Here is a 13,693-nt window from a genome sequence, read left to right as displayed (position 1 = left end):
TGAAAATTGATCTCCTCTGTCATCTGAAGCTTTCATTACTTTATCCAAGTGAAAAGTATTGTGTGGGAAATGAAGTTAGCACAAGAAAGCTTCTATCAGAGTTTGCTCTTGGAAATTAATTTTTTTTTGAGAGGTAAAAGCTATTTTATGTTTTACTTGCAAACTTGAAATGTGTTTTAAAAAGTTAAATTTAAAACACTTGAATTGCAGGTGATGGAGTACCTTATTGGTGGTGATGTCAAATCTCTTCTCCATATTTATGGATATTTTGATGAAGAAATGGCTGTTAAGTATATTTCTGAAGCAGCATTGGCTCTTGATTATCTTCACAGGCATGGGATAATCCACAGGTAAAACCTCCTACTTTTCTTTTAAAACAAAGAAGTATTTGTTAGTGTGGGGCTTTCATTTTTCACTCAAGCACATAACCAATCACCATTTCATAGTAACAGCTACATCATTTGCTAGAGCTTCTGGAAGCTCTTATGGCATGTGTGTGCTGTAGCAATGCCATAAAATGCCCCCTAAAATAAAACTGGTGTGTGTATGTTAAGCAGACAAGTACAGCTGCTTTCCCCAGCCCGTGTGCTCTCTCCCCCAATACAGCAGTGTACTAGCAGCTATGCCACCTCATAGGTCCACTCTCCCTGTGGCATTTAAATGCCTGTTCAGGAACCCTCTGGATACTGCAAGCGGGCAACTGTATGACAAAGGGACATTGACTACACTAATGCTCCCCCTGTAAAGAGAGTTCTTTGCTGCATTCAGTAGTGCTGCAGAAAATACATGAACTTTTACTAGAGATTTGCTTGTCATGTGTAGGAGCTAAGCACTGGTACATATTGTGATGGTGATACTCATGAAGAATGTGTGTTTAACATACTAAGACTTAGATGGTGGGTTGACAGGCCTGAAACATTTGTATAATATTTAGTGCAGGATATGTTTAATTGCGTTAGGGTACTCAGCCAGTTGGGATCTTCTGGCTAAGATAATGTTATGGAGAAACAGCTATAGCCAGTGTTTTGTATTGAGTGTTTCTGGTCAGTTAACTTTCTTGGTATTGCTCTTTTTGCTGACTTCAATATTCATGTCTTCAGGGATCTGAAGCCAGACAATATGCTCATTTCTAATCAGGGTCACATAAAGTTGACAGACTTTGGGCTTTCCAGAGTTACTCTGAACAGAGGTAAGAGTTGTCAGTATCCTTTTGGTTGTATTAGAATGCATTTTTGTCACACTTCGATATTCTTGAATGCTTTACATTCCTGCAGAGGGCAGCTTTCAATTAAATAAGCATCAATGTTGCAGTAATACCCGATTTCTAGTAATTAAGCACTGATTAGGTACATGCTAACAAAGGATCTGCTCTATGCGCTGCACTTCAAAAGCTAAAATATTTATTCTTTGGGACAAGGATGTATGAAATAGGATCTAGAGTCATTTCTCTTCACAGAAAACTTTGAAATCTTTATCTCTGAAGTCCACTAAGAGAATTCAAAGGGTGAATGAATAAATCTGGCTTTTTCTCAGTGTTTCTCTGCTTATTTTGGTCCTTCAGTTCATATTCCCTTGTCCTTGTATATATTAATTTCCAACCTGATCTTGAACCTTCCAGATACTAATATGAGGAATGGGGGATGGTGGTGAGTCCCTAACAGGAGATTGTAAATGAGCACTTTTTCCTATGAATGTACTGTTTTCAAGTAGCAGAATATATAGCTGAACACTCAGGTGACTGTCTGGCACAGGCAGCAGGCTACAGATGTTGAAGTGAATAGCCAGTTCCTGAGCTAGCTTGCACTTCCAACCCCTTTTCCATATCAGACAAACTAATACTAGGCAGCACTAGTTTATTTTTGTCAGATGGGTACATCCTTTTTGTAAAGTTGAAGGAATGTAGAGATGCAGAGTTGTCTATGGAGTTTGATTCGTGGGTTTAATAGTATGGAAGAAAATCCCCAGTATAGTGTATTTTCTATAATATACTGCTTTAATGGGTAGGTTCCAATGAGGGTGTCCCTCCCCCCCCCACGGTGGGGGATTGGAACTAAATGATTTTTGAGGTCCCTTTGAACCCAAACCATTCTATGATTCTCTGATAGATTATTGTATCTAGAAAGCTATAAGCCTACTTGCTTCTAGTGAACAAAAAAAATGTCACCCAAGGTTAAATTTTCATCTATGAAAAATTCATCTGTAGTTCTTGATGTTTTTGGAAGAGAAGGAAGCTTCAAATAAAATCTGTTGTCTTAGCCCACAGGCCGTGGGCTGGAGTTGCCTCCTAAAAACCAAAGCTGGTATCATGTTAAAAAGCATAATATGACAGGGTATGTTGGGGAAAAAAATATTTACTTTTATGGTTTCTGTGTTTATGAACTGTAATTTGATGATGGATGTGCAGGAAAAAACAGCTTCTGTTGAGTAAGTATGTGTGCATATGTCTTCACTTGGGTTTGGCTTTTGTGTAATTGTTCAGTGCATGGCTAAATTTTTCCCTCTTGATAAAATTGAAGCAAAGTTACAGACATTTACTTAATAAATAACAAAAGGAAAACCTGACCTCTTTATTTTTTCTTGTCTGTAGAGATAAACATGATGGATATCCTTACTACACCATCAATGGCAAAGCCAAAACAAGACTACTCACGTACTCCAGGACAATTGTTGTCTCTCATCAGTTCTCTGGGTTTTGTAAGTAATTCTCACTGTCTTTGAATGGCTTCATTCTTTTGGCTTATAAGGCTATTTTTGCACCCCTTCTGCCAGCTGATGGAATGATTTATTACATGTTTCCAGTACCATGAAGTTCTGATTTTGTTACCTGGGACTGTCAAAAATAACTGGTAAATGGGTATGGCTAAGTTGCAATGCTCAAGTGTAACAAAGAATGTGTGAAGCTACACCCTCCATCCTGGATATTTTTGTTCAGGATCCATTAACTTTTAACTGTGCTTCTTCCTGCTTGCTAGTATACTGCCGGAATGAAAATGCCAAGGCGCACTTCAAGTCACTCGTCTGGCAGTCTGCATGAAATGACTTCTCCCTTACCTATGGTCCAAAAGGAAAACACCCCCCTCTCAACTAAATTGGTCAAAACATGTGAGTATCCCAAGCCTTGTTCTGAGTAATAGTCTCGTGAGTAACTTGTACCCACTTAATAGAACGTGCATGTATCAGTGTCTCAGTGTGTGCTATTCCTCCAGTACTTAAGGTCTGACATACTTTCACCTATACTACTTGTCATTTGATTTTTATGTTTTCAAATGTATGACCACTGAATTCGAAATGTCCCTTTGAGATTTTACATAAATAGTGTCAGTTCTTGGCATACTTACATAACTAGATAAAATCGTTTTCGGTGAGTGCTTTGGAGATTTCTTATCTGCTGCTTTCTCATTTCTAACCTGAAATAGAATGCTTTGGGTTGGAAGGGACCTCAGGGATCATCTGGTTCCAACCTCCATGCCATGGGCAGGGACACACTCACTAGATCGGGTTGCCCAAAGTCTCATCCAACCTGGCCCTGAACACTTCCCCAACATCTCTGGGTAACCTGTTCCAGTGCCTCACCACCCTCATAGGAAAGAATTTCTTCCAAATGTCTAAGCAAGACCTACCCTCTTTCAGCTTGAAGCTGTTACCCCTTGTCCTATCACTACAGCCCGTAATGAACAGCCTTTCTCCTGCTTTCCTATATGACCCTTCTAAGTATTGGTAGGCTGTAGCTAGGTCTCTCTGGAGCCTTCTGTTCTCCAGGCTGAATAATCCCAACTCTCAGTCTGTCTTCATAGCAGAGGTGCTCCAGCCCCTGGTCATCTTCATGTCCCTCCTCTGGACTTGTTCCAACAGCTCCATGTCTTTCCTGTACTGGGGACCCCAGAGCTAGACACAGGATTCCAGGTGGGGTCTCACAAGAGCAAAGGGGCAGAATCCCCTCCCTGGACCTGTCAGCCACACCGTTCTTGATGCAGCCCAGGACAGGGTTGGCCTTCTGAGCTGCTAGTGCACGCTGCTGGCTCATGTTGAAGGCTATTATGGTGCTACCCTTGACATTGCCTTTAAATTCTAATCAAGTTCCTACTTCAAAAAATGAGTGAATTGACTGTGCAGGAGAGATGATGAGAAATTATGATGTCATGCATGGCTTTCTATAAGTCCCTGTGATGTGAAAACTTGACATAATGTGAAGCTATTTAATGTGTTGCATATTTGTATCTACATTTGAATTTTTTTTTTTACTTCAAGATCTTGATACTTCCCAGTTAACTCCTGTGATGCCAGTGAGAAGTTTAACTCCCACTCTACTTCAGTCAAGAAAAAGGTTTGGTACTTCCAGTGTCAGTAGTCAGTCATACACACACCTGTCCAGTATGGAATCAGAATGCTACAGCAGCCCCAGGTGGGAGAAAGATGTAGAGGTCAGGACTGTTTCATCTTCCCAGTATAAATTAAAACTAGTTTGTGCTTGTAACTTGTATTGCGCATCTCTATCTACTCACCCCAGTTACTTTATGTGTAGAGAAGCCTTCCTAGAGGAGAAGGAGCAGAGGTGGTAATCCTTGCTGAGTAGGAGTTTTGGATCAAACAAATAGGTTTGGGTTTTTTCTTCAAACAAATAGTCCTGTGCAACATAACAGGAAAAGCAAATGACTTAGCCTGCAGCAAAGGAGTGAAAAGAGAAGGCTTCTACTGGATGTCACTGGTTTAGCCCTATACCAAGTGGGCTATGCTGGGAGCACTGGCTCTTTGGAAGCTGACCTTACCCTTCTAGTTTTATTAGCTCAGTCTGCAGACAGAAATATTTCTTTAAAAGGCAGAACTTGGGGAAAAACAATAAATAAAAATAATAATAAAAATACACCTCCAACTTCTATTAGCTGTTAAACTGAAGAGCTTAAGGCTTGTATTACTGAAGGTTTTTATATCAACTAATCTAATGCCAGTAATTACAGCTGCCTGTCTTATTTTAAACAGTTAATTCTGTACAAATGTAGATCTAAAAGAAAACGCTGCTGTGCTATTTAGCCCCTTGCTGCAATTTCTATTTAGGTCACACAAAGAATTATAAATTGTTTGAAACAAACTTTTGTTTTATCTGTCCATTTCCCAAGGCCATGTTTTTGGTGTTGTGTTGCCAACAGTAGCAGTATCAGATTTTCTTGTCATTTCTGAAGCATAATATGTCATAGTATTGGAGTTCTTTGGTTCAGGGCTTTGAAACTGAGAACTTCTGTTGCTTAACTACATAACATAAAATCACAAATACAATTTTAACTGCTATATTTCTTCATCCTTAAGCATTTTAAACCACTGCATTTTCTATTGTATTCCAGTAAACTTATTTATGTTCTTAAAGTCAAATGATGAAATTAACTTAGTTTTGAATTCTTGTGAATGTGTTATGTCACATTTGGCATTGCCAGTGTTTCTAAAGAATAGATAGCACTTGGCAGTTTTCAGTTCTGTATGGAGGTAGAACAAGGTATTTTAGAGGACACATTTCTGTAATGCTATAATCCTGTTTTTCTTGGTACTCAAAGCCTAATGTGCTCATTTCCAGCAAAGTGAAGATGACCTATGTTCTGCAACAGGCAAGACAAGTAACAGTGGGTCAGCTCTCCTTTCAAATGTGGAATTATTAAATAGCAATGGAATTAAAGTTTTAAAGAAAAAAGAGCTGGAGTCTGCCATTTCTCCCATCAGCAGCAATGATTCTGAGAGCAGGCAGAAGTTGGGAAGTGAACATTCCGAAATAACAGATACTCCTGTGACCACACTGGATGCGAAAGGCACAGTCAGAAAATGCCTTTCTGAGAATAAGATCTGGGAAGAAAAACTCTTTGTAGATAAAAGAGAGATGGCTAATCAAACAGGAGAAACTTCCAGTCAACAAAAGGCACCTTCGAGGCAGAATAAGCCTGTCGAGCCTATTGCAGAGGAAGAAGTTTTTGAAAAGCCAGGTGTAAAAAGAAACTTTGAATTAGTGGACACAAGTCCCTGTCAGGAGCTTAACTACGTTAAAAAAAGCAACGCAGAGTATAAACGTGGCTGTCAGATCTTGGAATTTCCTGCAGACAGAAGGACAGGTCTGACAGCAGACATTCAGTCCTTACTGCTCGGTGATGATGGGTGCCTACGTGACGCATGCAAAAGCAAGGAAGAAGTTAAGAGTCTTACTGGTAACCAGGAAACAGTAGAAAAATCACTTGCTCCAGTTATAGCCAAAAATCTTATGCATGATCTGGATGAAGACTATGAAAAAGATGATAAAAAGGAGTATATGAACTCAAGTTTTTTGGGCACTGATGATGAAAAACCTTTAGGAATCCTCAGTGCGGATTCAGACTTATTTCCTGAAACGTCTGCTACAGACAGCCAATTAGAAAAGCAGCTTCTAGATTTGGACAAAAGTGTCAAAGACCTCTCCTTTGAAGAGCAGAAACCAGAAGAGACACAAGCACTGTCACCAGAGTCCCCAGATGCCTCACAAAACAGAGAGGAGGAAGCACATGCTGGCCAGGGCAGCAAGCCATTAGATGTAAAAGATAATGACCAAAACCACATGAAAGAAACTTACCTTGACACGGCATCTCCTCCTGCAGAAAAGACAATGGAAACACTGAATCTCTTTAAAAAAAATGCTGTTGTTTTTCGAAGTTATAATAGTCCAATTAATATATCTAATGTGTCTGAGCCGTGCAGCATGGCTTCCTTGGATATACCGGAACTCTCCCCTGCGTGTAGTGGCTCTTACCCAGCAGCGATTACTCCGTTGCAGAAAGGAAGGCCGTATCAGGTCTGTCAGGTATGTCAGGAGACATGTGTTAGACATCAGGCATCTGAAATGATTTCGGGTGTTAATTTAGGGGAAAACTGAAGTAGTTTGAGGTAGCCTCTCAGAGTGGCCTTTGCTGATAGGCTTTCACATACTGCACCAGTGTGGCCAAAACTCTGTGCCACAAGTTTGCCTCTGGCTTCACGTGCATTGTCTGTCCACCTCTCCAAAAATTCCTTTGCTTTTACAGTGAACCAGTAAAGAAAGCCTGTGCTATTTTTGTCTCATCCTACTTTTAGTGAAGTACTACTTGGGAGTTATTACAGGTTTCCTGATGTAATGAGAAATATTTGATTTTTTTTTTTCCTTTTTCTTTCAATCCTGCACCCCTCTCAAAGCCTGCAGGTGAGGTTCAGCTGCTAGGAACTGCTGTTGTCCCTGCTGTTTTCTTCTTTGTCTTGGTAAAAGTGGTGCTGCAATACATACTCTCATGGACCAATTATAAGCCTATTACAAAGATCAATGCAAACAGTAACAGCTGCTTACAGGTTATGAAGTTTTTGCTTTGACCTTTTCAATTCTGATAGTAAACAAAAATCTTATGGTCCCAAAGTAAATTAGAACCCCAATGTGCGCCAAGTAAAAGGTTACATTTTAATCAGTGTTTCCTGTTTCTTTTTGGCACAGCTCTACAAGACCTTCATCCAGTTCCTTAGGTTCTAGCTGTAGAACTAAAGCTTTGACAGAACTGGCAGTGTTGAATGATTTGGTATGCCAGAAAGGGATGTTCAAAATTTTATTATTGGGAAAGCCCTTTTTCTGGTGTCTTTGTATTCCTAGCTTCTGTTTCATCTGCATAAAATTTTAATTGACTGAAATTTAGCTTGCATTCAGCTGAAAGGGAGTTAGTAGTAAGCATGTCAGCTCCTGAGAAATAAATGACTGATGGCACTGTATGTTTTTTGAGACTTAGACTTGAACAGGAGGATACATTTTTTTTATGTATTTTTGTGATGCTTTTTAAAATCACATCATTGTGACCTGACTACCTGTTTTCTGTTTTAATAGTGGATTCTGTAGCCTTTATGACATAGTCATAATGACTTGATCTCTGCTGCACTGAAGATGAAGTTGGAAACAAAACTATACAGTTATTTGGGAATTAAGGGTGCATTGAAAAATAAAGACTGAGGGTGTGCAAGACAACGTAGTAGGATCTTCAGGTCATAACAGGAAAGAGTTTGCTGCAGTCAGCCTGTTGTCTGGGAGAACATATTGATCTCAATGCTAAAACTGAAGGCTATTTTGATACTGTATTTACTATGTTATCTTCAGATTTGAGTTTGAAAGAGGAGTTTAGGATTGGTTGGGTGGGGGTTTTTTGAGGTGGTACTTGTGGATTTGATGCTGGAAGAAGAACTTAAGGAAAAGTTTCTTCAAAAATTAATACAAGGCTACTCCAAATACTTCAACTTTGTTGAGTTAGAAGTGCAGCTCACACATGCTTTTTGAGGGGAAAAATGTACGTTTTGTGATGTGTTTGACTTAAGTATCAACTGTTACACCCATTACTACACCTGGAGATGGGGGGTTCTCAGCTGGTTTTGTTTGACGTCTGAAATACTTGTTGCATCTTTTCAGACCCCTAATCAGGGAGATGCTGGCACACCATATAGGACTCCAAAGAGCGTAAGGAGAGGTGCTGCCCCAGCAGAAGGTGAACGCATCCTGGGGACCCCAGACTACCTGGCACCTGAGCTTCTTTTGACAAAGCCTCATGGTAAGATGGGTAAACCATGGAGTTTGTAAATACTTGAGACATTTAGAAGTGTAAATATGTCGATTTTCTAGAGCTCTAAAGCCTTCAAATGATACAATAGCAAGTTCTTTGACAAAAGCTACACACTAGGTATTTTTAATGTGGATGGCTGCGTTTGCTTCAGCTGCTCCTTCCATTTACTTTCCTCACAAGACCAGAGGTTTTGATTATCTAGTGTAGTCTTGCCTGCTGCTAATCTAATCCATTGGCAGTTGTACTTGGGCAGCCTGAAACTTGTGTATGGTTTAGCAATCACAGCCTTGTCATCCTGAGCATCCTTTGGGTTTCCTTGAGGTGAGGCAGGGGTAATTTAGGTTTAAGCCTCCAATTATTCTTAGAATGCATTTTGTGTTTATTGATCTTGAAGTGTTACATACATCCAGACAAGTTTATAAAGTATTAAAATCAGTTGTTGAGTTCAGTGACCTCACAAAACGCTTAAGATTTCTGGCAGCATCTCCATCAGAGTGGACAGGAGTAGCCATCAAGTTTAGGTTTTTTTGCAGAATACTATAATAAAATGGCACAACTTCAAAGTACATAAACTTCCTTAGCTCAGATCCTGAGCTCTACTGAGACTAGAGAAAGTCTGAAATATTTTCCTGCTAACTTGCAAGAACCATTAGCAGAAAATAAATGCAATGTATCCCTGGTGTGTTTGTTGTATTTATAGTTACATTTTATTGCCATGTCAAAAGTGCACTTTTATTTTGTGGCTCTAATAGTCTTAGGAAAATTGTATGAGATCTTCATTGAGAAATAGGGATTACTAATCTGTGGGACAATAAAAGCCTGCTGTATGCAGCTGATAGAGGTTAACTGTATGAAGAGATTTAACAACTTAATCATTACAACTACTAAGCATATATAGCTGTTGTTTTGTACTTCCATTTAGGAATCCTAGTAATTTGGCAGGCATTAAAACTGCATAATAGTTTGGAAATGCACCAGTTCTATCTGGACAGCGTGAAACTTGGTTGTGAGGTGATTTCTGTGCAAGTATTGAGTGTTTTCAGGTCTTTCGTGGTAACTTGGGAAGATCATGGGTTTTAAGTTGGGAAATGACAAATCCCATTACCTTCAGTGTTGACTTAGTTGTAAGTTCCCAAACTTGTAACACAGCTACAAACTATTTTATTCCCGTTTCTAACTTGGATTTAACATTACTGTCCTTATTGTTGAGTTACTAATTCAAAAAAATAATCTGCTTTCCCATGTCTTCAGAGATTCATACTTGATGTTTGTGTGTGTTAAGGTTTCTTTGCAATGGTTGTAATGTCCTTGCTTCATTGTCTTTTTGTACACAGGGACTCTGACCTCTGGTGAGTTTGCTATATGCTGTGCAGAAGTTGAATGTTCAGCGTAACTGAACAGTCAAAGCACAACTAGATCACAACTTCCAAGAAAGCTGTGTGTGTGTTTATATACAGAAAGATATGTCCAGTATGCATTCCACACAAAATGTGTGGTGCTTCCACAGGCCTCAGGGAACAGCAGTTATCACTGTGACTAGGCTGTCAGATATCACACATGTAAGCCTAAACTTCAGGAGTCAAGTCATCAGACACTGTGTGACAGGAAGTAAGCCAGAGACACTTTCTCTCACTGCCATCAGTCCGATTGCATACTTTGTGTACACGTGAAGAAGGCTCAGATGCTCAAGATCTGGGACTTCTGTTTCTTGCTCAGATACTGATAGACATGATTTAGCAGTGATACAGTAGGAGTTAAGCTAATATGTAGTTAAATTTTTTGAGTGGGAAAAATTGCTGCTGAAACCTGTGTTACTATATCCGGAGTTGTGATCTTGTTAGACTTTGACTGAAGCTGGGAACATTTTATCTGAGCATCCAAGTATCTCTAACAACAGTGGACGTGATCTCACTGCTTTGATTGTGCTTGGCTTGGTGGGGCACTCTTAATGCTGTTAAAAGTGCAATAGACTACTAGTAAAACTTCAGTTTTCAGCATTTCTATGCTTAGTCAGTCCTTTGAAATGGCTGAAAGCATTTGTTTTTCTAAACTTGAAGGTATCTTAATTTTTTTGATGTGCCAGAAAAATTACACTCTTGAAGTGGTCTAGTTTTGTATGTAGTGGTGATGTGGGGTTTTTTGGCTTGTTTTTTTCCAGCCAGTGTGGCATCTGTTCTTTATACAGTGGAGTGGGCACCACTTACAGATGTGGGAAGCTTAGAACGCATGCAGCGCAGTGGTGCCTGGGATTGCTTTGCCTGCTTGTTTAAGTAGGTTAATAAGATGGGTTTGGCAGAAATCCCACTCTGGAAATGTGGAAAAGCCAACTTAATAATAAGGGAGATGGCTTGTAACTATGCATTGCCCTAATCAACGGTGGTGTGATGGAAAGTAATTCCAGCTTCTTGCATGCTGGCTCATCTCTGCGAGTGGTCTTCAGTGTTTTTACATAAACTTACACAACAGAAAACGATGTTCAATAGTTTGAACTCTCTGAGTCTTCTCAAAGAACCTAGGGAAAGATAGGGGTCACGACACAGATCACTCATGCAAGCTCTAGAGCAGTTGTTAGACAACTGTTCCTTACCACAGAGCAATCTCTTGGAGAAGTCAGCTCTTGGATTCTCTGTGGTGGGAGTTAATTAGGTTGTTAAGAGCCCCCTTGCTTTTCTCAGCAAAACCTATAGTAATCTGTGACGAATTAAGGAGTGGACTGGCTTTAAAAAGTCTTTTAATGTATTTTTAGTCTTCTACATGATTAAGTACAACTGATTTTCTCTCTTCAATTTCCACAAAATTTTTCAGGATTTAAACACTTTCCAATTTCTGCCATGGCTAATCTTCAAATAGTTATAATTTGTGTTACCATAACAACCTGAATTTTTTCTTCTCAGGATCTGCTGTGGACTGGTGGGCCCTTGGAGTTTGTCTGTTTGAGTTTTTAACTGGAATTCCACCTTTTAATGATGAAACACCAACACAAGTCTTCCAAAATATTTTGACAAGAGGTAATCTATTTCAGTGATCTCAAGAAGTAAACTATGCATCTCCAATGTTTGTTTTATGGTATGAGTTAATTCATTTGTATCTTTCTAGATATTCCCTGGCCTGAGGATGATGAGAAGTTGTCTGATAATGCCCAAAATGCAATAGACATTCTTCTAACAATTGACAGTACTAAGAGAGCTGGTCTGAAGGGTTAGTATTAAAATTCTCTTGGGGTTTTTACTCATGAATCTTAAATCAGCATTAAAATGTACTAATCTATAGTTTCCCTGTATAGTGCCAGAACACTTAGTAGGTTGTATTTTCTGTATTGTGGGATTTGGCACTTCTGAATGAGGAAGTTTTAGGGGTGGACTGTTGGGTTTTTCTGAACTCTTGCTGTGATGCTGTTTTGCTATGAGGGGATTGCTCCATGAGCTAGCAAAACGCAGGTGGCTGGGAGTGACTCCCACCTGTCTACTTGGCACAGAACTTTAAGTGATGCTTAAAATCTCTGTGGTGCCTGTCCTGAGAAGTGCCCCTAGGGCACCTCTGATGTGGGGTGCATGCCCTGTAGGATGGATCCTCTGGGTAGAGGAAGAGTCAGTTGGCATGAGGGGTTTGGTCCCTCTGAGGCTGGGGGCAATCAAAACCCAACTGCAGTTTGTGCTTTTGTGACTTTCCAAACCAGCAAAATGGAGGAATGTCCTGTCAGTTACACACCTGGGGAACAAAGTGACCAAGGGGTACCATGTAATGCTCATGTGGGTTTGTTTCAGAACTGAAATGTCACCCCCTCTTCCATGGTGTGGACTGGGATAATCTGCAGAACCAAAGCATGCCGTTCATACCTCAGCCCGATGATGAAACAGATACCTCTTACTTTGAAGCCAGGAATAATACCCAGCACCTGACAGTGTCTGGATTTAGCTTCTAGCATCAAGATAAGTGAACTTCCTCCACATTTTTGTACATTTACAGGTTGACACAGAACACTAGTTTGGACTTAACTAAGCTTCCTTACCAAATTTAGCATGTTTTAAGTTATTAGTCTGTTTTTATTATATCCTTTATTCTCAAGCAAAACTACTGTGTGAAACTTAGCTGGTATCAAGTGCCTTCGTGCTACTTTCTCTCATGTACTGCACCTTACCAAGAGGCCAGCACATGGTGTTTTTATGAACTAACACCACCTGGCAATGATGGGGCTTTTTTAATAGCCATGAGTAACTCCGGTGAGGAGGTGTTGTAGCTATTTCCCAGTTAAGCATAATAAGGAAAGGACATAAATGCATGCTAATTGTACCTAATTCTAACTTACCTCTGGGTGGCTCAGTTTTGGGAGTAATCCTTTCTGACTAGTTTGAGTATGTATCCACTGGGCAAAACTGACTAGAGGTGGAAACCTGAAACTGTAACGCAGCATGGAAACCTCTTACTTCTGCTGCTCTCACCCTGAGAAGGGTTACAAGTGTTGTTCACAGTGAACTCAGGTGGATGTGGCTTGTGAGACTGGCAGCAGTAGCTGTCCTTCCCTAGACAAGGGGGTAGGGCACAGATACCTGGGGCAAGCCTGCCAGCAGTTTAAGCACTGCAGGAGATGAACTGAGCGAGGTACGTTTTAGCTGTTACTTGTTTTAAATGGAGAACGCAGAGTGTGTGTGTGTCCCTGCTCACTCATGTCAGAGGATGGAAAAGAATCACCAGGGTGTTAGCTGACAAGTGAAGCTTTACTCATACTGCAGCTGCTGTATATTAAGGACTATAATGTGTTGCAAATTACCAGACTGTTCTGTAGACTCCCAGTCAGATCTTAGATGTTGGCAGAACCTAAGCTACATGTGCATATTCACTGTTATCCTAATTAGGGGGAAATATGTTTAAACTCATTTTTAAATGCAACGCAACTTGCATCTGCTCAGTTTTAGAGATTCAGGTGAATCAGTTTAAATTAAATTATCTTCAGTATTGTTCTTGCAAGGGTGTCTGTCTCAGTTACTGAAGACTTTTATTTGTCAGGTTTGTACCTGGGTGCTAAGATTGCCTGTGCTAGGTGGTGGGGCTGGCCACCGGCCAGGGCAGAGGCCAAGCGGTCTGCTAGTTGCTTCAGCAGAGAGGCTTTCAGGGGAGAGAGCAGT

General features: G+C 40.2%; 1 protein-coding gene across 1 annotated transcript; it reads left to right on the top strand.

The window, feature by feature from the left end:
- Nucleotides 1-1,104: 1,104 nt before the first annotated feature.
- Nucleotides 1,105-12,492, top strand: MASTL (microtubule associated serine/threonine kinase like; the record flags this gene model as incomplete). The annotated part of the gene is made up of 9 exons (XM_084260690.1): nt 1,105-1,189; nt 2,588-2,694; nt 2,973-3,102; nt 4,249-4,421; nt 5,564-6,808; nt 8,420-8,558; nt 11,465-11,578; nt 11,667-11,768; nt 12,335-12,492. The coding sequence occupies exons 1-9, from the start codon at nt 1,120-1,122 to the stop codon at nt 12,490-12,492; spliced, it is 2,238 nt and encodes a 745-aa protein (XP_084116816.1). The 5' UTR covers nt 1,105-1,119.
- Nucleotides 12,493-13,693: the final 1,201 nt, after the last annotated feature.

The sequence above is a fragment of the Gallinula chloropus genome (assembly GCF_964237585.1).
Source record: "Gallinula chloropus genome assembly, chromosome: 2".
In the NCBI taxonomy this organism is placed as follows: Eukaryota; Metazoa; Chordata; class Aves; order Gruiformes; family Rallidae; genus Gallinula; species Gallinula chloropus.
Note: the sequence above shows the minus strand (reverse complement) of the source record. Positions and strands in the feature narration are given on the sequence as shown.